We start from the raw sequence: 22,899 nt of genomic DNA on the forward strand, positions 1-22,899 counted from the left end.
AGCACTTGAGAGAGTAAAAATACAACATGCTTAGTCCCAAGATTTAAGCAGTGCTGACAGGAGGAAAAACATGTCAACTACGTTACATTCTTTATACCTGCCTACGTGAACAGGAAATTTTATCTTCATATTATGACTGAAACGAGTAACTGAATACATTTAAGAGATCCTCAGAAATACACAAGATTAGCACAACATAGCTGAAGAGATAAGTGATGTAGAAAAAAATCAGCACATTTTAGGCCTCTAGCTAACAAATAATCAGCAACAATTGAGTATATTTTATTTCAGTATTTTATATCTAAATAAGTGATATACAATAACCAATGTTTAAAATGCTTGAGGTAAATGCATAATACCATTAGTATAAATAAGGGATAAAAAACAAATTCTAAGTGCACTCAATGTTTAGATCCACGTGTTTGGGTCTGGTTACTGCCTCTGGCACACAGTTACAAGACTGTGCTCAAAGTATAACTTTCATGACCATTTCCACAGCTGGAAAATGAAACATACTCGATATCATGGCTTAAAGTGCAGAAAATAGTCAGAAAAGCAGCTGTAGTAACAGCGCCATTAGCTCAGAACCCACCAGCTTAAGGAAGTTAAAAATAAGGCGGTCCCACTAGCTTCTAATTCTGTATTTCTAAAAAACAAAAAACCCCACGTCTGTGTCACTTTCTAAAAGATCCACAAGATAAAGACAAGCTCAGCTACTTATCCAGGACACCAAGTAATTTTACAAAATAAACTTGGGAAATATATTGTCTGGACTTCCATTCAAGATAACACTGTATGGTTTAAATACACAATTTATGGACAGAAGCATGATTTTTAAGCCTGAAACCACCCTTTCAACCATTTGCTCTAGTGTGAATACTGAGTCAGGTTTTCTTTCTTTACTGAGGGTTTTTAAGAGTCTTTTTTTCTCCCAAGACAGGAAAAGTATTCCAGTAAAGGACGGGAAGGTGCATTTTGTGCCTACTACTAAGGTTTTGTGTTTTGGAATGCTGCTTCATTAATGCCTTTACTAACATAATCCTTCCAGTGCTCCGTGAACGAGCACCTGTGGGACTGTAGTCACAATTCTCACCATCAGCAGACTTACACCAGTAACAGAATATACTTGAAGCATAATGTAATGGCAGAGCTGGAGAAAATCCAGTCTGACATCTGTATGACAGAGGGACTTGTGAAAACAGCAAGTGGAAAGCTGCCTTCTGCTTGTGAACCAAGAACATCCCTGCAAGAACGCCACCGATAAAACAGCCCAGCAGGGTTTTTTGATTGTTGTTTTTCAGAATACAAACACACCAGAGGTAACCTCGTCAACACTTCGCACAGCGGTGGTGCTGACATGAGGCATCAGTCCCATTCCCCTCGTGAGGCTGCTTCAGTAGTAAACACGCTCTGCTACCCTAACTCTGTAGGCACATCCTACAGGGATGAAATCTGTCGGGATAACCTGAGATGGAGGTTGGGCGTGAGCACCATGTGCAGCCCAGGCTCAGTCACGTACAGCTCCACCGCACTGTCCCGTTCACTCCTGTCTAATTTCAGACCCCCAGGTTTCTATTCCCCAGTGTTAGCTAGGATAGGGAGGTCAATTTTGTTCCACTACTCTTGAAACTTGTCTCAGTTTGTGTTCTAAAAACAGCTTTTACCCATTAAAGCCCAAAGCTGCTCCACAGCAGAACTGCATTCCAAAAAATTCCACTTCTAGACACAGCTAGAATTACTGAAGCTGCCCGGGACAACGGCTGCAGTCTTTCTTGGACAAGCCTCTTATCTGAGGGACGAAATGGAAGTTTTTGCTTGAAGAGGAAATAAAAAACGACACAGTAGCCTCGCTGTAACAGACGTGTCTGAAAGTAAGCAGCAATATTAATTACAAATAATCTATTTTCATAAATAAATCTACATAGAGAAAAGTAGTCTTCCAGATCCTTTGGAAGCAAAAATGTATAACAAGTTATTAAATACAACACTTCATCAAGGAAAAGACTTCTTCTAAACAAGGAAGACCAAGGCATAGCTAATTACTTGGGAATTCAATGCAGAGAAAGCACCTTTTGCTGCTTGCATCTGAGGATTTATTAAAAATATATTTATAATATAAAAGTACAAAATAATTACTACTTTGGCTTGGAAAAAACCCAGCAGTGGTTCTGATTTTCAAGCAAAAAAAAATTATCCAGTGACAGTTTCCATCTAGTTCCTTCTTTTTAAAAAAAGATTCCTAAATGGGAAACAGGCAAATCTATCTGTCCAGATAATATGTGCCAGCTCATGAGAACTTTAAAACAGTTATTGCTTTTATTTTCTTCCAAGGAAGAGTAGAGTCTCATTCCTACTCATGTGGCCATGCCACATCGCAGTAAGACTAGTCATGGGTGTTTAGCGTTTAGCGAGTTATAAAATGTGTAACTGCCATGGGAAAAAGGCGCTGGAGAAATCAGTAAAGTAATAATTACTTGGCAGCAAAACATACTGGGAAAAGTGGTGGGAAAGCTTTCACTTCTACCATCTGTCAGGCTTTCTAGAGAGAACAGCGCTAGCACCGAAACCAAGTGCTAATTGCTGCATATCCCAAGTAATTTGTATCATGCCATGCAATATGGATTGGACAAGCAGTATCTTCTAGTAAATGCCAACATCAAATAAAGAGAGGGGGGAAAAAAGCTTCTCTATCCATCCCTAACAAATACCAAATTTACAATGTTATTCTCCATGTATTTATACAATCACCATTCAGCATTAACAAGAAGCAATCTAGACAGTGCCCACGAGAGGAGGGATGCACCCCACCATCCATTCCTTCAGATGTCAGAGAGACAAAGTCATATGAAAGGAACATTTTTTTCCTCTCTAAAGGGTTAGAACAACATTTATAATCTCTCTTTAAACAGTAATCCACAGTTCAACCAGTTCATCCACAGGGGAGTCAACATAACAAGGCAGAAGCAGAATAATGGGTTTATTTTCTTTAAGTACAGGTTTACGCAAAATGGGTAACGGCTGAGGAGACAGTATCACCTCTGTGATCCAGCTGATCCTGGAGCCGTGCAAATTCAGCAAGTTCATTCAGTTCTTGAAATTGCCTGTCTGTTTTATGGCTCACCAGTGACCTGTAGAAGTGGACTGCAAACACAATGAAAATCAATCCAAAGGGAACCATAATAGACGTCGATGCAATGGCTGCTGCCTGTCCTGATGTGATGGTAGAACTGTTGCTCTGGAGGGGATGATCAGTTTTCTTCTTTAAAGGAAGAAACTTCACCCAACACAGTAACACCACCTCTGCAAGAAAGAGCAAAGTCCCGATGACAGTAGAAAATGCCCACGCGAGCTCAATGTGCCGATGCATACGCTCATGAGGAGATTCCTTTACAGAGTTGAGATTATGCACATTACTAACAGCCTCTATATTTGGAAGAATGCAGGTACTTATCATGAGTGCAAAAAGGTGAACTGCAACAAGGACAGTAGTACAGGCACTGAAGGCTATCAAGAGACCTGGAGGGTAGTCATGGTCTGCGTCTAGCTGAACTTCCACCATAGCCACCTGAAAAGGAAAGAAGAGAGAGATTTAATTACCTACATCACATATTATTTGACTATAGATTATTTTAAGTTTAAATCATGTTTCCGGAAGATCACCAGATCCAGACAAAATAATAGTCTGCGTTTTAATGTCTCTTCATGTCCATTTGCACCCTTTTCATTAGGCCCAAGTTTAGGTCTGAGCAAAGGCCACCATTTTCATACTTACTGTTCTGTTGCAGAGCAAACCACCAGCATACACAAAAGCTCTGAACAGCACAACCCCCTTGCCACCTCCAGCTCATCCCAGCAACACAGCTGAACTTTGTGATCAACATACTTGGACTCCTAAAGTGGAACATTTCTTCCTTCTTGTGTTATACTGTAGAGGCAGTTTTTGATCTTGTACTACAGATTATAAATTTTGATGGGTATTAGCAAATGCTTTGTATCCCATACATATGTAGAATGAAAACCATACAAAGTCTTTTGAAGTATCTATAACACGAAAACCTGTGAAGGCAGCAGACTGCCCATCACAATCTTGATGGTCCTTTCTCCTTGGATATTTAAGTTCTGAAGAACAGGAGCCTTTCATTAGAAAGGTCACCTTTCCCTAGGGCTCTCAGCTATATTCTTTCACTCAAAGTAAGTATTTAAGCAGACTCTAGAATACAGATTCAAAACATGAAAGTCTCCACAATGTCCACAGCAGCCAAACAGGCCTGTTAGAGGCTAGAGGAGAGATAAAACAGTAGTCTCCCAGAAAAACAGAGTGCTGCCAGACATCACTAGCTACTCTAACCCTGGAAGCTGTGTCCCGCCTCACCTCTGGGCGAGCAATCCTATCTCATGAAGATGCTCCAAGGTCCAGTCCTCTCTATGGTACGCAGCCATGCCCTTTTATAAACTCAGATCTCCAAGCACACCCGTGCTTAGGGAGCAGAAATTACCATTAAGTAACAGCACTAGGAAACTCATAAACCCAGCTCTTGCCTTTCAGACAAAGCACAGTTCCAGAGAAGGAATAATACAACGTCTCTATGTTTAGTTCACTTTCTCAAAGGAACTCATTAAATAGACAAAATATGTTTAAAATGCAGAGGAAAAAAATTAACTGCAGTCTTAACTATAAACACATGTACACTATATAAGGAAGGCGCGGGGGCTGCCATTCAGCACAGTTCAGACTGATCCACACCAGCCCTTTCTGCGCCTTGGCTGCCCACCCTTGATCCTTCATTGAAATGACTCAACTTGCTAGCCCAGTGAAAGCTAACCTGGTTAAGAAGTGGTAATCTTCTCCTAGCTTAGCGAGCTGAGCTGCTTCTGTGATGCCTCTGATAGACAATGAAGGTGGCACAGGCCTGCGTAACCAAGGAAGAAGCAGTTGTACCAGGACCTCAGACCCTTGGCAGCACTAAGCTATGAACCTAGTTTTTCTGTAATGTACAAGTTTGCCCTAAAAAAAAAAAAATTAAATCAGTTTGTACAACAAAGTGCCTAAAACGAATCAGCTTTTCTGCATCCCATCAATGCAGGTTCAACCCATTACCACATGCCATTATTAATGGTTTGGATGCTCAGCCTATAGCATACATTTCTAACACCTCAATTCTCATAAGCTGATATGAAGGAAATTTCATAAAACATGGATGCAGGAAGATGTAGAAACTAGGACCCAAAACCAGCTGCAAACCCAGCAAGAATATTCAAACCTCAGTATTTTGCAAGAGCTGAGCCAAGCTACACCTCGTCCGGGATCCCACCTTCTTTCACTCCCAGAACCAGCATGTTCCAGGACACCAGAACTCTTAACTGCTAACACACTGAGGGTTTTGCTCAGCCATGTTTCAACGGGCATTCTAGGCCATTTGCCAATATTTTAATCCCTTTATTGAAAGCTTTTGTTGTCATAAGTCTAACCACCCAGCCAACTAGCAGTTTCCAAGTGTTAGAAGAAACTCAACAAGAAATTATATTAATGCATATAACATTCTTGCTTGAAGATTTAAAAATACCATTTCTCAACTGTGGGAAACTTCACATTTGGGAGGATAAACATTTGGTCGTCAGGTCTCTCTTCTGCAGGATTGCTTGTGAAGTCACAATGTACTCGTGGGAGGTTGGGCTTCCTGTGTTTTTCACAGATCAATTGCAATCCTTCACCACTGAGGAGTCATTTTCATACTTAATCAATGTTTTTTCTTGTAAATTTTCTGGTGCACGTCTGGACTCAAAAACATCCAGCATTGCAAGACATTTTAATCCTTTATCCTGGTACTTATTACGTTAACATAACCATGACACTAAAGAGCATCATAAAATGAAGACTTTATTTTCTTTTAAGAACTGATGTATTTAATTCGCCAAATATTGAAGACAATTTCTATTTCCATAAATCAATGTCTCCATGTAATAATGGTATGAAGCATCTGATTTTGAAATTCAGTCACTCTCTTAATTCCAACATACCAGCTGTCTTGAAGCTACTGCTCTTTCCATTTCAACACACCACCAAGAAATCTTTTCTTCCTCTTCTTTACCTAACCTGAGCTAAAAAAGAAACGCTAAATAATTACATTCAATCTAAATGTACCTGTTTCTCATTTATCTATAATTATATGCATGATCAAAACAAAATATTGCAAGAAACCAGCTTAATTTAAATAGCATTCAGATATGCAGACAGCTCTGTGTCTAGGTAAGCACTGACAGAATCACAGGGACAACTATTAAAAGGAGACATCGAGACCAGGAATCCAAGTTCTCCTGGGTTAAAAAGATTTAATTTTAACATTTCTGGGTGTTGCCCTAAAAGAGTGACCCCAGGAATACTGACAACCATTATACACTGATGGGATAGCTGAAACCCAAGATTGAGCTACACGAGCAAGCAAGGCTTCAGTTCATACGTCTGACAAATACATTAACACAGATCTGCCTTGCACAGGAAGCTTGTTGCACAGGTAGGCCCCAAATCACCTCTCAGAGGAAGAGTTTTCTAAAATCCAGCAAGACTGTAGGTGTTACTCAATGCTTGCCACTATTCACCCCACGAGCAGGAAGAGCGTAACTTCCTTCAGCTCAAACCATACCGTGCAATTACTTACTGTAATTTGAAGTGTACTCTCTTTAAGAATAATTGTGGGTAGCATCAACATCACTTGACAGATAGCCTAAGTACTAGTCTTCTAACATGCAAAATAAGCTGGCAGACGAGTATCCATACACACTGACAATTATTCCCGGTTTGGGATGCTAATAAGCTGTGAAGGCAGAAGCAGGGCAATCAGCCATCCCAACCTTGAAGCCTCGCATACACCTCCATACGGCTGAAAGCTGCTGGAGGGAGGCCACATACCACAAAGCACCAGGGGGAGGACAAGCTCCCAGAGGAGCCTCCTAGAAAAGACAAGGACATCCACAGGGGGTGTACAACTGGTCCAGTTTCAGCATCTTCTCCCAACTCAGTCCCTTCCACAGTGGTTTTCATGCCAGCACAGCCCTGATGGTGAACGCTAAGGGAGTCCAGCAACCAGGAATGACACTTGAAGTTAAGTCCTACTTGGCTACCTTGCCAACAAGCAACATGACCTCCTGTCCACGGCTGGAACTAACCGGAAGAGTACTAACTGCATCAACTGATGACCACTGGGCCAGGAAACATCCTACACCAAAGTGAATAACAGAAATGCTAAAAGAGAAACAATATCCACTTGCTTTGAGAGAAAGCATCGCGATTTATCCACTTGGGAGACTACAGTGGCTAGAAAAATAATTCTGTTGACACTAAAAGGATCACAGCTTTACAGGCTCAGCCCTCTAAAGGATGAGTGTAACAGACTCCCAACATTCAGGGTATACTTACAAGACAGACACATTAGATGCAGCTCCACAACAACGCTGACAGCTCTCTGCAGACCACAAGTTCTCCAGAAAGGGAGTTTGATGTTTTTCTTAAACTGACCAGTGACAAAATGTCATAGAAACTATGGAGTACGTGCACAAGAAACAAAAGACAGAAGAGAGTTTTTCATGGGTTCACAGAGAGGACAGGAAAAAATTATGCTGAAGCCAAGTGGCTGGACACAGACACCCATACACAGAGAGAAAATGCACAAAGTTGCAGCTATAACTGACACCAGCATTAGAAACACCCTGAAAGCAGGAGTGGGGAAAGCAACACTTCTCTTTACCATTCCTTCAGGATTACCAGATACTGCAGAACTCACTTCAGATTGAGACTTTTGGGGAGGTTATAGGATACAGAATGCCGAAGGGTTTCAGAGTCTACTGAAGCTAATGGAAAGTCGCTGGGGGGGCACAGCAAAGCCTCCTTGTGCTCGTGCCTGGCAGAGTAACTCCAGCTTGACCCGTAAGTGAAAAATCAGTTCATGTTTTCTGTCTCCTAAAACTGTCAAGGAAGCTAATTTGGGAAGCCTTTCACTAAAAACTCAAACAAAAACTGCCAACTCAATTCTTTACTTCCTGGGCCAAGCTTAAGCCAGGCACCTAAAACAAAAAGCTCCATTTTTCATTATGAGGCCCCATGCCTGTTTTCAAACAGTGAAGCGAAGCATCAGAAGTTCTCTCCTTTGTTCATGCTGCGATTTCAAAATGCACAGATCACAACTGCCCTTGTAAGTTAAAACTTGCAAAAACAGGGCCCTGGTGAGCTCATCTGATAGGATCCAAATCCAAGCAAAGCCTGAACTCATAGGTACACACTGATGTTCCACGCAGGAGGATGTTTTCCTGTGTCCCGTTTCAACAGTGGTTCAGAAGACAGGCCCCTCAGGGCAGGTCATTGATGTCTGCACAGAATCCAATACAACATGCTTCAGCAGCTTCTCCTTCGCTGCTTTCAAAGCTTCTTTGCTTAGAAACCATTCTTGCCACATGGTTTCTACTGTGCAGCTGCCATGCTGCAAGCATCCTGCCTTGCTGCATAATCATAGAATAACGTAGGTTGAAAGACACCTCAAGAGGTCATCTGGTCTAATCCCTGGCTCAAAGAAGAGCTAACTTTAACTTCAGATCATCCTACAGATATGACTGCAAGATTTACTACAGCTTCTTGACAAAATTAAAAGGACTCTCATGACATTAGATGCAGGACTGGAGTTCTCATAAGCCTAACGAAGGTGGGCATTCAGATTTTTTCAGAAGATAACTGAATTTGTGCACAGAACCATGGTAAGGCTTCCAACAGTCCTAGGTTTCAGAGTCACTGCAGCCTGAATACTACAGTATTGCATGAAATTTAACAAGTTGTTCTCTAGAAGAATCTGCATTTCAGTTTTATTTAATATCCTGAAATAAGTTCATTTCACTTCCTTGTTTATAATGCTTCCATGGTTTATGAGACCAGAGGGGATTAAAGTTCCTGCTTTTAAATGGAAATCAAAAGTCCTGCATGCTCTGAAGGTTTCCATTTCTACAAAAATACTTAGGTAGTGCCTCTGACAAATACTGACTCCACCGCTTTGCAAGAAGTGACCTGTGATACATTAATACAACAATTTTCACCAGCAGTAGCAATAAATATAAAGCACCAGTCACATATATAGCTGCAAATGAAGCTTACATTGCTACAGAAATGCAGGATAAGCAACTGTCCTGGTTTGTCACTTGTTCATTTTTACCAGAGCAGCAGGACAGAAATTAATGACTTGCTCCAAATTTTAGCATTATTCTCCAGTTTTACATGCTACTAGACAGTATGTTGGTTTTACTTAGGCTGGTTTTAATCCCAGCATAACACAAGCTTCAAATTCAATTCCTGTTTTAAGATAGGGGTTTCTGAAATAAGAAGGGAAAATAAAACACGACAGACAACAATCAGAAGGAAAACAAAAAGGAAGAACTGTCGTAAGAGCCACCCATGTAGCAAGTCATACTGACACTCAAGACTTTCAACACAGGAAAAGAGGTAGCTGTTCTTTGTGTAATAGCAACAGCAGTGAACAGAGTATCTGAGAGCTTTCTGACTTAAATCACAAGCTTGCATCTTTTCCCTACAGCAGCGGCTGCTGATTCTGAAAAAGGAAATAAAATGCCTTCTCTCAAGTAAGTCTGTATTATCTATGAACTATTTATAGATGACTTCCTCTTCTCGCCTTCCCTGCAAAGATGACTCTGAGCTCTGATCGGCAGGAATATAACACGGGCTGGGAGCTGGCATTGTAACTGCCATACTATCTCTCATGGTATCAAGTACTAGCGCTGACACACAGTGGCGAGTCACGATCAAGTTCAGCATGCCATGGACAGAGAGCTTCAACCGGACAGAGCCACAGCTAATTCAAACTCCTTGGCGCTTCTCCACTAGGCACCTGATTTTAGCTACATATGTTCTGTAACCAGGGGGTTGCAGGCAGCAACTACTGACATCCCCATAATGGGTTGGCCGTCGATTTGTCTCCCATACCTCACGCGATGCCATCTGACCAGCCTAGAGCTCCAATCACAAGTGCTCTCCTGTCCTTTGCATCTTGCAGATTCAGACAAGAATCACAGAGCAAGACACCAATCTTATTAAAACTTACTAGGTTTAAATATAGACAATCTCATAATGACCCATTTAATGGAATACTTTGAGAAAGACTGGCTCTCGATATGATCCCATTCTTACTACATCTACTGCTCATGCAGTTAGCCGCCTCACAGACTGTAACAAGCAAAACCCCTTCAGAAAGGACAAAGTCAGCTTCAAACATCAGTCTTACTAAAGACACCAACCACCTCTTAATGAACACAAGTCTAGAGTTATCTGCATACCCTTCCAAGATTGTTCCCACCTCCTCTTCCCTGGCCACAGCTACCATTCCTGAACAGGAAATTGATTAAGAGGAAAAGATAATTTTTATATAGAGTCTAGCATGTCAGGAGTGGCTTAAAAGAAAGTTGTGTTCATCAAACATCATGGTTGCGTTTTGTAACAGTCCATCCACACAGCAAGAGGAGGATGCAAATCTTACCTGGATAAATGTATCGGTGCTACAACACCTTCACCTCACTGGATCAACACACACCAAGGTAAAACTGCATAGTGATCACTAAAATATTTTAGTCATCACCTATCTGCAGAAATATTTTCTTACCTTCACTTGTCGCAGCTAGGACTAGACTTGACTATATCTGGTTATCTATACAGATACACATGCAAGTGACTCTTCATAGCACACACTACTCTTAGCAGGAAAAAAACTCCATGCACATAGAAGTGGTTTCTACAAGTCTTGAGGTTCACATCAGAAGGTTATTTCAATAATAAGCTCCATCTTCTACCCCACTGCTTGCCTATTTGTGGGACCACAGAGAAAAGTCAAGAATGAGACGGGTGTCATGGCCATCACTAGAAATCAGCACTCCTCTGGCTGCCTCCTCGGCTCCCAAGTCAGTCAGTTTGTCGGTCTGTTTTCCTGACAGTACTATTCACTCCCAGAGACAGAGGCACAGAGCCAGGCTCTCACAGAGTGCACCATTCATTAAGAGTTATAAACAACTCATAAAAATCAGAATCAGTCACTGGAAATTAAAAAAGGTAAGTCAAAATAACGATCTTATTACTGGTTTTATACAGAAGAGAAGCTAAGCATCATTTATCCATTAGAGCCCTAAGTGCTCCAAGCTGCCTGCCTTGTCTATGACCTTGAGACAGGGATGCTCAAAGGAGCAACAAAACGTTGCTTTCGTAACTGAAAAAGAAGAAACCTTTTATATGGGGGAAGATTCTTCAGAGCACAGTGCTAATAAGTGCATATATAAAAGATAAGTGGTGGCAAAAGCAACACTTTGCTGCAGGTTACGAAACACAGCTGTTGAACGTGTCTCTACCAGCAATCCAGTTAAGTACAGCTAAAACAGCTTCTACAGTATCTGTTCAGCACTGACAGCAGCTGGCCCTGGGTCCTACCTAGCGTTACTTCAACATCAACTATTATGGAAATCAGTTTCATAAATATTTATCAGTGCAGTCAGTCTGCTACAAAACATGACTGAAGCTGTCTTCAGAAGACTGTATTGGCTATATTTCAAAGGCAAGAGTTGACACTTTCTTGATGATATTCAGTATTTGAAGCATGTATATTACTATCTACACCACAGTCTAGCCAGCTTGAAACATTACAGGTACTTAAAAGAAAAAGCATGCTGTCTGGTAACTAATGTCCTCCAAATCCCAAATATATCTAAGTCAACCACAGTGGACATATGATTTAAATCCCTAATCGAGACCCAGGTATTTTCACAGAGCTGTTAACTGGTGGATGGGAGGCGATCTTTTGAATTTTCCAGTCTGATGACTGTTGGGATTTAACAACTTTCCTCTGATATCTGCGACTCTGGTATCATGATGTTGTCATACTACTGAGTGATGCATCCCTGATGACAAAAGGATGCTAACAAGTCGGCTTAATTGTTCAACCAAAATAACCTGCCAGCAGCCTGTCTACACTGGAGCTCTTGATACTGCTACTGTAGGCGTGGATGAGCTAGCGCTTGCAATATTGGATACAATCTGCAAAATATTTCCAGTATTCAGATAAACTGGATTAAGAAATAAAAACAGATAAAGCCAGCCATGGGAGGGAAAAAAAAATTAATCATACATCAATATCTGGGATATAACACAGAAGTGAGAAACACTCAATGCCTCCACTACTGCATGGAAGGAATCGTCTGTTCTTTCATGGACTACACATACCCTACAATCTACGATTTCTTTCTTTACCTCTAACAATTTGGGGGATTGATATTACTTGCTGGCCCCATAAATTGGAAAAGCGTACTAAAGGCAAGATAATAAGCTTCATAAATTTCCTCTTAGATGTATGGCCCTGGACGACAGCATCCATGGAAACCTGCAGAGAATAAATGCTCAGGTTTACTCGTGGGAGCTTAGCTCCAACATCAGCTTGCAATCACCAGACCCTGCAACTCTTTCTGAAGCTAACACACAGCAGCAAATCATGATGTGTAGCTCTAAAATAAAAGTAATTGCAAAACAGGTTTTTAATCAGTCTTCTCCGTGGAAGCATAACGCTTCTGAGTTTGAAACCTGGCTGAGCATTACATACTCTACACATCACTGACCCGGGCAATCTCTTGACTTCTCGACTTCAGCATGCATCATTTAACTGGGGCATGCGTAACCGATCTTGAAGGAATCAACTTTGCAAAATGCCTGCAGTTATACACAAAATTAGTCCAAAATAAAGGAACAGTTTAGCGGGGATAAACTCTAGCTCATACTAGAGGATGCGGGTACTGTTTAATTGAAAAGCCAGGATCAACAGGACTGGCATGGAAACGAGCACATTCCACTCCTGACAATTCCCATCAACTTGCTGGGCGGTCCTGGATATGTCATTTAGGCTCTTTCTTCCTTGCATAGATAGGGAAAACAGAGGAACAATAACGCTTAATTGCTGTTGTAAGCTTTAGATCCAAGACTAGATTGTACTTTAGCAGCATTTTGTTCGAATATCAGGTGCCAAAGAATCTGCTGAATTTAGTAAACAATGCATAGGCGTGACAGCAGAGAGAAGGCCCTGCTTTTCAAGGCAGAAATTGCGAAGGACAGCTTTAAAAGATAAGCAAAGTAACTCAAAAGAAATCTAAAAATACTTGAAAGTTGTCAGCTCTTCTGAAAATAGAAGAGGAAGTCTCAGCTGGAGGACTATCTGTCATCGCAAAACCAATGAGGCTACAAGTTGATTTCCAGCGTGACCTCGTTAAAGGAAGAAAAAAAAAAGTGGAATTTTTTGAGAGGTAGGTTCCAGAAAATTAAAATACAATGAACGTTCACATGTAGCATTCCTGGCAACCACAGATTTTGTTAATCGGAACAAAGTCGCTTTTTCCTGAAATACCCTAAACAACATCAATTCAAACGCAGTTTTCAACTGCAGGACACTGAACTCCTAGAACTCTTCCAGAAAATCAAGAAAGAAGTAGAAGAAGCCTCACCTCATACACCCACCGGATTTTTATAGTCCACATAGTATACATTTAGAGAAAAGCCAAAGGGATTTAAGAGATTAAGTATAACTTTTAAATAATAGTATTTTTATTAATGGATATGCAACGTCCCTTACATGAAAATTTGTAAAAACCAACAAACTAGAGGGAGTTCCCCATGTTCTCTTCCTCAATGTAAAAGCCTGACTCAAGAAACCACCCCGACAAACTGCTCTGACACAGGAGAAGGGCTGTACAATAAGGAAAACTCATTAGCAGCAGCGGAGTACGAGCTACCAGCCTGATGCGTGTTACCCAAAGAGAACCAACTCAAATATGCCGCTGCACTAACACAGTCGCCTGTCAGTCAAACGAACAGCAGTCCACCACCACCCCTGAGGAGCTGTAATCTGTTTTTAGCCATTGAAGGAGGTCAGTGACATTTATTTGACCGTCAGAAGACCGCTGCAGACCGGCTGCTACGTTGTCAAACAGCATCCTCTCTCTAGAGCAACCGCTCCTAAGGGAAATGTATTTTTACAGCTGACAACGCTCACCTTGTTAAAAGCAGGGCAAAAAAGGAAACAAAGCCAGCCAGAGCTGTACAATTTGGTATTTACAGCTACGAAGCGTTTTCAAGACAGAAGAATAAAGGGACTGACTGCGAAGTTAGCAGCTCAGCACGTTAGACGACCGGACATGTGATGATGCCTGTAAATTACCATATTTCAGTCTATATGGAGCTTTCATTTGAGATAGTCAGGATTACTAGACTACGTTTCTATAATCAGATGTGAAAGCAAAAAACCATACGAACAAAAAAGAAGTTTCTAAAACACGCACAAAACTCCAAACTAAGGAACACCCAAGGCTGGGTGAACAAAAGAAACACCGTTAACTGCAAGTGACTAACGACGAATGTGGCAAGTCGGAGGGACGACGCCACTGTAATCAGTTATTTTTCCTAATTTTTACCTAAACACGGCTCCAGTGCAACCCCTGCCCCTGCACCCGTCGCGGGGTGGCCGGCGGGGGGAGCAGCGGGGCTGTCCCGGCGCCTCGCTCCTCACACCGCAGAGAAACGCCGACAACCTCCACATTTCCAGCTGTTTCCTACGGGAGCAAGCGGGAGGAGCGTCCCGCCGAGTATGGCTTTTGGCAAGCCGAGCATCCCCCGCAGGAAAAATAAGCAGCGAGCAAGAACTCCTGCAGGAGGTACCGGAGCCGCGCGGAGGTAACACCCGTGAGGCAGCTTCTAACTTGTGGCGTGACAGCTCTCCACAGAAAACGCCCTACCGATGACAGCCCAACGGGACTCCCCACCCGGCCCCCGCTGCTCCTGGGGCGGCCCCGGCGCCTCCTCCTCCTGCCCGGCGCGGTGCCCTGACCCCGGCTGCCCGAGCGCTGTGGGGAAGAGGCGCCAGGGCCCGCCCCGCTTCCCGCCGCCCCGGGCTGCCACGCGCCGCCTGAGGCGCCGCGCTCGTCCCCGTCCCCCCCCGCCCCGCCACAGCCTGAGGGGAGGCAGCGAGTTCCTCGTCCAGAAATACGGAGAAGCGGTGGCACCGCTCCCCGCTGCCGGGGAGGCCGTGGGCCGCCCGCCGGGGCCCCCTGCACGCCCGGGCGAGGCCGGGCGCTCACCATGGCGAAGCCGGAGAGCAGCGCGGAGGTGCGGCTGGAGGCTTTCAGCTTGGCGCGGCTCAGGTAGAGCTTCCGCCAGGACAGCGCCTGCATCGAGTGCTCGTTCAGGCTCATGGGCTCGGGGCGGCGGGCGGAGGAGCGGAGCGGGAGGCACACGACGGCAGCGGCGGCTCCTTCCGGCGGCAGAGCGAGGGCACCAGCTGCGCTAACACCCCATGGCGCCCGGCGGCGGCTGCTGCCGGTGCTGGGACCGCGCCTGCCGCCGCGGCGCTGCGAGCCTGCGCGCCGCCGGCCGCCGAGCACCGCCCTGCCGTCGCCTCATTGGACGGCCCGGCCCGGCCCAGCCCTCGGCCCCGCTCCTCCGCGGCCGCTTCCCGGCAGCCCCCGAGGGAGCTTGAGGGCGGGCGGGCGTCGTGCCCCAGGGGCCGCTTCCCGCCGCCGCGGTGCGCGCTGAGGGGAGCGCGGCCTGCTCAGCGCCGCCCGCGCGGAGCCAGGCCTAGCCCCGAGGGAGGTGTCACCCCGCCGCCCCCCTCAGCGGGTCTGAGCGGGGAGAAGCCCCGCAGCCAGGCCCGGTTGGAGCCCGGGGCGCGGCCTCCGGGTGAGCAGGCTCAGGTTGGAGCGTGGGTGACGGGAATCCATAGTTTTTCCCTTAGTTTTGTCCACCCCTGTCCGGCGGTGGGTGCTCCTCCGGGGATGAGGCATCCTCCTGCTCCGTCCCCACTCGTCGCTGCCTCCCCTCAAAACACAACCACAAAGCCATTTCTCAAATACTTCCTTGTTCAGTCTCCCCTCCTAAAAAGCTTAGACATTTAATGTCCCGTGGTCTGAGCATCCACCCTCGCTTCCAATTAAAAGTGATAAATACATTTGTGACATAGTTTTCATAACTGTTTCATATGCACAGAGCTCCTGATGAACTCGTTTTTTATCAGCAAGCAGTTGATTAAGCAGAACATTTCAACAGATATGTATGCTAGTGTTGAAAGTTTTTTTTTATTACCACATTCATGCAACCCCTTTAAACCATAATTTATTTTTCCTGTGTTTTACAGAGGGGGAAATGAGGCACAGAGCAGAACTCCATAGCAAATACACATCCCAGTTATGAAGATGATTTCTGAAAAGGTGAGACGTAATACGGTGCTTGCGCCACATCAGACTTGTGGGTCTGGAGAATTAAGGGACATGTAAGAAACAAACTTGTTGCTATCAATTTCTAGTAAGAAAAATACGATTTTAACAATAAAAATAATAGTGGACAAGGGTACTTTTACTATTTACAGGCACGTGGATGATCACATATGAGCTGAATCACTAGTTCCGTTAGAAATCAAAAGCACTGGTGATTTTCTATTGCGTGTAAATTTTCCACCTTATGTAGGAGTCGGAAAAATACAGCACGTTGTCTTCAACATTTTTGCTTTTGTTCTTCTCTTCACACCTTTCTCTGATGTGCAAGGTCGTATATTTACTTATTCACAGTAAAGGTGATGACAGTCTATACCAACCCAGGTCACTTAATGCTTTTCATTTACATAACGTTCTTTTTAAAAAGACATAGTCGAAGCACCCAAGAAAATAATCTTAACGATTTGAAGTCTTCAGAGGCATTCCCTGAAACTAGCGTTTCTTACCATGTAGATTTGATCTCATTCCCATCCTAGGAAATAAACAGAGTCTTCTTGTTATAAACAACTTTTGGTTAGATTTTTATCTACAGGGGCATTAAAACACCTCTTTAGAAGAATGAGTTTGATTTAGTCTTTCTCTAAAAGCCTTTGCTGTTGTATAAATGACTCCATGGAGTGCTTGCCACCTTCCTTCTTTACAGCGGACAGTACTACTGTATAGGATCCAACTGAGTGAAAGTCCAGCCTAAGTTAGTATTATAAAATACTACTCTTTGTTCAGCGTGCTTTAATTCTTTTAAAAGAACCCAAACCTCATCACCACAATCAGCATTTTCTGAGTCTCCCACTGATGCCTTAGGCTAAGTCTGAGCACCACATTGCAAAGTAATGAGTAACCACCATATTGTGATTTCATTACCACATTTTACTTGGGAGATAACAATCAAAAAAGTGTAAAATTTCCTCCACATCTCAAGCAAACATTTAAGCCTCTGTCATTGTGTCTCTGTGGAATCACACATTTAAAAATATTTTGCATTGCTGCTCATAAGCTATGAAAAATGTTTATGTATGTGTGCATAACCAAGACTGATTGTTCACTGTTTCTTCTCGTTTCTGTGCAAAATTACAGTTGAACTGTAACGTCATGGGTGAGAACTACTGCACAAATAATACCTAGGTCTTGACCTGTCCCCTAAAATCAGATTTCTCTAAAAATAAAAAAAACAACCATAAGAGACATACAGCTGAGGACTTCAACTGTCTTTCTAAATAATTGTATTAAAATAGACTCTTTGAACTCATTGTTTCTCTGTTCTTCTGTCCATCACTCCTATTCCTATTCATCGGGAAGGGCTTTGAAAGGTCTAACAATATTGCACACTGATGCACACTTCATTCAAGGAAACGTACGGAAAGGACCTACTGAAGCAGTAAAGAAATCTCATCTCATCCCATCCACTTTTCCAAACCAAACCCATGGCCAATTTTAAGCTTCCAAGCCCCAGCACTGTAGCTATAAAATAAACATTATTTCCTTTTCTATCAGAAATAAAATACCAGTTTCTTAAATAGGAAAATATAAATTAAGGATCAAGCCACCTTCTGCAACTAAAACATCAGGACTGCAGCAGTGTACCCTTTTTCCCCTTTATGTTCCATTTTGCAGCTCCATTCTGAGGTACAAACTAAACAGCATAATTTTTTTTATTTCCAACTCTAATTACTCATTATTACACACCTCTATACTGCCACTCTAGAGCGGGATGAAACAAAGAGTCAGTCATGCTTCATTAACTCTTCGAAATGCTTCAGGGAGTTCTGAAATCATGCTGGAGTTCAAGGCTGTGGTTTGATGTTACCTCTGATCGGTGCAATTGCCGAAGGCCACCAAAAGGGTGTAGTCCTGCACTCTTCCTTCACCTCACCCCACTCTCTCCATCCTGGAGATTACACCGATCAAACGGCTACAGAGCTTCAGTGAACTGACCTAATGAAAAAAAAAACCCACCTGTTTTTTTTTTCTCTTAACGGGTGCTTTTTCTGCTGGATCAGGTCACAGAACTGACTTACCCTGTGGCTGCATGAAACTAGACCTAATGCAGGAGAAACGAGGGACATACGCAAGAGAAAGGGAACAGCAGCAGGCTGTTATTACCCCTAATTAGAGGTAATGTCAACCCAGTCCCTGGATCATTTATGCATGAACACAATTGGAGCAAGGTGGCAGAAGTCCAAGTTTCTCTCCAGAAAGCCCTGAGAAATCTGTACACTGTCACAAGGACACTCATAATTTTTCTCTGGTAAAAATGTACTTCTGTATTTTCTGTGGGAGGACTGAATAAGAAGAATAGGTTTGCTGAGTACCATATGATTAATGTGATACAGTACAAGGTGCTAACCTTTGCATAGCAGTTTTTCTTAAACATATTTCCAGCTTCACATGCAAATCATTGCTTCTATTTGTTCCTGTTATTGTACCAAAACCAATTCAGGTTACCACAAAATGGAAATTATGGTAGATCTGCATTAAAAACAACACATTAGAAGTTGCAAAAGGCAAATAAAGGTTTGTCAGCAGTTCCAAGCAGTGAGGAGGTTAAGGCAAGTATCTCTGCTGCAAATCTCATCTAAAGTAGAGCTTAAAGTTTAGTTGATGGAATTTCTGCAGGGGAAAGATTTTGATCTGTCATGTCTAGAAAAATTCTATAATTTTAAACTTCCTTCATAAAACAATAAACCGGTTAAGTATCTGGTCTTCTGTCTTAACCCAAAGTATTGTATAGAACAGTAGGTTTTATGTGATGAAAGATATTTTAAAAAATGTTTAAAATATTATTTCAGTTCATTCTATCCAATGGGAAATAACTATGGAAGCTCAGTAGGGGTGAAATCAACCCATTTCTTCAGACCGCCTTCCCACGCACAGCACTATAGTTCTTATTTTAGCATGCGCCTTGCAGTGTCAGTTCAATTAAATGACAGCTCCTACTTTCAAGCTAACAAGGTCAGGACCCATCACATTATCATGATTAGATTTTAAATAAGTTATAGTAACATCCAGCGAAAGTTTTAGTGCCTTTTTTTTTTAATACAGTTCAGGCTAGCCCCTTTCTCAATAATCACCACTCCCTTTTCGCTGTATTGATATATAAAGTGTTTTTTCCCTTATTTTTGACTGTGAAGAAAGCCAGCCTTGCGGCAGCCCTGGCCTGTCCTGTACCAAGTGCTGCCTAACGGGGCCCAGCTCAGGGCACTGCTGGGAACCTGCAGCATGACCTGCTTGGAGGGGAAGCGAGCCCCAACCCTCATCTGCCAGCACTGAACCCGTGTCCTGAAGCACACGGGTTTAATATTGCTTCTAAATGGTTTTATCCTATCTAATGCAGCTGGGGATATTCTCATCATCCACATACTACTCCCCCCCCCTTTTTTTTTCCTAGTTCTTTTAAGTCTGGGACAGGTTTTTTGTTATTAATACACAGGTTATGGTATTATTTCAATGGTAAAATGAATTGTAGTTTAATAGCAATTATTTCTGTCTTAAAACAAGGTTAAAAATGTGTTTTCTATTTTTGGCGGTCTAGAGATTAAATTTGTGATATTTCTGAAACAACTTCCATACTTCAATAATGTGCTCTGGTGTTTCTAGGTGTATGTGATTAATACAGTCCTTAGTGCGTTTGCTTGATACACCAAGAGTCCCAGGTTGTTCATGACCAAAAAAAAAAGATTTAGAAAAATGAGTTGATTTTCTTTTATGTCTCTGTTCTGTCTTTTTTTGGTGGACTTTTACAGAGTGGATGGATTATGTGTTTTTTGTCTGATGATTCTCTAGTAACATCCATTTATCTTGTACAAGTACTCTGGCCTCAATCCTACAGATGTACACATGCATTTAATTTTAAGATTGAGTAATCTTGGCTGAAAGGTTAACATACACATACATCTTTTCAGGATTATGGATTAATAATGCACTTGCTGTAATAGACATCTGGAATCCACACTTCAATATATAGCCTATACAACACTTCTATATGATAATCAAGTTCAATCACCTGCAAATAGAGAGATGTTAGAGAAAGATGACATGATTTTTCAAGATTCTGCAGACAGTTATTGGCAGATGCAGGAGGAGAAGCTCAGTGCCTTGAATCCTAAGTTAGAACTCTGTCCTCTCCTGCCTTTATCCACGTCATGATTCATTAAAATATGGATCTTTCCGAAGAGATGACTGCAAAGTTGAATTTTAATGTGTTTTACCTTTTGCATAATATTTAATACGTTCATATAGTACCTAGAAAGGACCTGGTTAGGTATGCAAAGGGTGACTGGATGGTATATGAGTATGTTTCTGCTGGTAGAAGCGGACAGGAATAGTAAAGAAAAACGCCCTGTTTTAAGAGGAGTTTCAGCCTCTGTTTAACTGATCTGAGAATTAAAGCCATGTAAAGTTTGAAATTTGCTTACGAGATTTGTTCTGGTTAGGTCAGAGCACTCTCAGTTTTTGCTGATGCAGGAGAGACAACAGTGAACCAGTACTGTACTGAAGGTAGAAATGCATTTATTCTCAACATCCACCTCAAATAATTGCAAAACGCAAACCAGAGGAGCACTGTCAGAGCCATCAGCCCCCGACCCTGGGTTTAGGTACTCTTTGATGTTCCCCTTCTTGGGGGATGTGGAGGGGAGGCAAAGGATGTCACTTCAGAGGAGACACACTTCGGAACCTGGATGCTGTTCAAGACCTGCACTCTGACCCTGCTATTGCAATCAGATGGTCCCAATATTTGCTCAGCATCGATTTAGAGTAGATGTGAGTTGGTGTTCCTGAAACAAGACCCTCTGGCAGTCTTAGGAACCAGCAGTATCACTATACTCAATTTTTTTTTCTATCAGTATCTACTTTATGTAATTGTTCCTTACTTTTTCATGCGATTTCTAACTACCTGTTGTACATGCCTATTACAAAGGCAATTTTGCTTTATTTAACACGTTATAGATATTAGAACCTGTTCTCACAAGGCAAATAGGTGCAGATTTTGGAGCGTTTTATGCATCAGCCGGCGTTTGCCTTGGGCAGGGCTGCCGCGCCGAGCCTCTCGCTGCCGGCTGATAGAGGAACACGGCGAGGCCAAGCGCCCGTAAAACAGAGTGTTTAACTAGGCACAGTAATTAACCATAACTCCCCGTAGCGTATGATTACTTTCCAGCGTTTGCCACGTTAATTTCCCTGCTCTCTAAGAGGAATCCTCAAAAACTGCGCCGGGCTTTAAAACGTGATGCTGGGCAACCCCCCCTCCCCGTGAACCGCTCAACTTTTAGGGGCACGACTGCAGCACCCACGCAGGGACCCTCCGCGCCTTTGTGGTGTGTGTCCGTCCCCCCCGCAACGTGTCCGGTCGCTCCCGTGTGTCCCGTCCCTCCATGTCCCCCCACCCCCCCACCGCGGCCGCTCAGCGCCTGCGTGTCGCGCCCGCCCCGCACTCGTGACCCAGCCCCGCGGCGGCAGCGGGGGAGGCGGCCGGTACCGCGCCGCTGCCCCCGGACACCCCCCGCCCCCCCCCCCCCGCTTTACCCCCGTCCGCCGCCATCCCACCCACCCCCCCCGGTCACTGTTTACGTTCCGGGCACGGCGACGCCTGCGCCCCTGCTCCGCACGCTCTGCCTGGAAATGGTTCCTTAAGGACTTTGCAAAACGCAGCGCCGCCGCCCCCCTCCCCACCCCCCCTTTCCCTCCCCCCTCCAAAAAAAAAAAAAAAGTGCTGGTGCAAAATTGCAAAACTTTAGAGAGACCTGGATGGCTTTTGTTTTTCCTCCTCTCTATTTGGGCCAAAAATGCAGGACAGGAACTGTTGACAATTAAGTGATGAAACTCTCCAAAAAAATGGAGGCAGAGAAAGACTCTGGAAGAAGATTGGTGTGTAGCTGGCTTCTGTCTATTTCCTATTTGTACCTTTTAATTGATTTTGCTTAATTGTTTGCAAAGGGAGAAATGCATGTAAAACGCAGGCAGCGGAGCGAGTTAGTTTGCAAGAGAGCAGCTTAGGCACTGGGGAAGGGGGGATGGAATTTAACCGAGGGGAAGGCGAGGGTGGGACGATAATATATATATATATATATATATATATTTATTTTTTCCCCCCCTTTCCTGTGGGTTTGTGCTGATCCACCGCGCGTGTGTAGGGCTGGCTACCGGGGCGGATTTACAGGGAGAGGGGCAGAGCTGCTGGAAGCAGCCGGTGCACCGGGCTCACAACCCCCCCACCTCAAACCCCAACTCCGCATCGGGGAACCTACCTCCGTGCGCGGCCGCCCCTCCCCGGTACCGGCGGCTGGGGACCCGCCGCCTCCAGCCCCGGCTCCGCGCCCGCCGCAACTTCTCCGGGGGGGGGGGGGGGGGGGGGGGGAGGAACAGCACCGGGCCTATACCCCCCTCCCTTGCATTTAACTGGTTCCTGCCCCTTGCTCTTGGGCACCCCCCCGCCCCGGGCGCTGTAAAAGCGCGCAGGCGGCGGGGTGGGGGCTGCGCATCCATCGCAGCGTTACATAAAGCGATGTGTTTTTTAAATCGCGGCTTCCGGTGTGGCTATGGAAACACTGGGATTATGTAAATACCCAA

The 22,899-nt window shown here is 43.8% G+C and overlaps 2 protein-coding genes across 10 annotated transcripts in view; one reads left to right on the forward strand and one right to left on the reverse strand.

Moving 5' to 3' along the window:
* Positions 1-317: 317 nt before the first annotated feature.
* Positions 318-22,680, reverse strand: LOC134523020 (calcium release-activated calcium channel protein 1). 5 transcript variants are annotated; one of them, XM_063351397.1, is made up of 3 exons: positions 22,578-22,680; positions 18,019-18,267; positions 318-3,565 (listed from the first exon to the last, which is right to left on the reverse strand). In XM_063351397.1, the coding sequence occupies exon 3, from the start codon at positions 3,557-3,559 to the stop codon at positions 2,999-3,001; it is 561 nt and encodes a 186-aa protein (XP_063207467.1). In that variant the 5' UTR covers positions 3,560-3,565; positions 18,019-18,267; positions 22,578-22,680; the 3' UTR covers positions 318-2,998. The 5 variants fall into 5 exon arrangements, 4 of the variants coding, with proteins under 4 accessions (XP_063207467.1, XP_063207468.1, XP_063207469.1 ...); XM_063351398.1 differs by lacking the exon at positions 22,578-22,680 and adding an exon at positions 21,901-21,999; XR_010073193.1 differs by lacking the exon at positions 318-3,565 and adding an exon at positions 16,117-16,807.
* KDM2B (lysine demethylase 2B) overlaps positions 16,029-22,899 on the forward strand; it is a 125,444-nt gene continuing 118,573 nt past the window's right edge. For 4 of the 5 annotated variants that reach the window (XM_063351381.1, XM_063351386.1, XM_063351382.1 and 1 more), the window contains exon 1: positions 22,057-22,197. In XM_063351381.1, the coding sequence (XP_063207451.1) occupies positions 22,147-22,197 (51 nt within the window). In that variant the 5' untranslated portion in view covers positions 22,057-22,146. Of the gene's footprint in view, positions 16,273-22,056; positions 22,198-22,899 lie in introns of those variants that run through there. The other variant, XM_063351383.1, reaches the window with a different exon arrangement.

Source organism: Chroicocephalus ridibundus, chromosome 13 (assembly GCF_963924245.1).
Source record: "Chroicocephalus ridibundus chromosome 13, bChrRid1.1, whole genome shotgun sequence".
In the NCBI taxonomy this organism is placed as follows: domain Eukaryota; kingdom Metazoa; phylum Chordata; class Aves; order Charadriiformes; family Laridae; genus Chroicocephalus; species Chroicocephalus ridibundus.

Bases quoted from the DNA above. Each gene is read 5' to 3' on its own strand.
- LOC134523020 (XM_063351396.1), bottom strand. From the start codon at position 15,261: ATGAGCCTGAACGAGCACTCGATGCAGGCGCTGTCCTGGCGGAAGCTC. The intron at 3,566-15,147 runs GTGAGCGCCCGG...TTTCCTTTTCAG, and splicing joins TGCTCTCCGGCTTCGCCATG to GTGGCTATGGTGGAAGTTCA.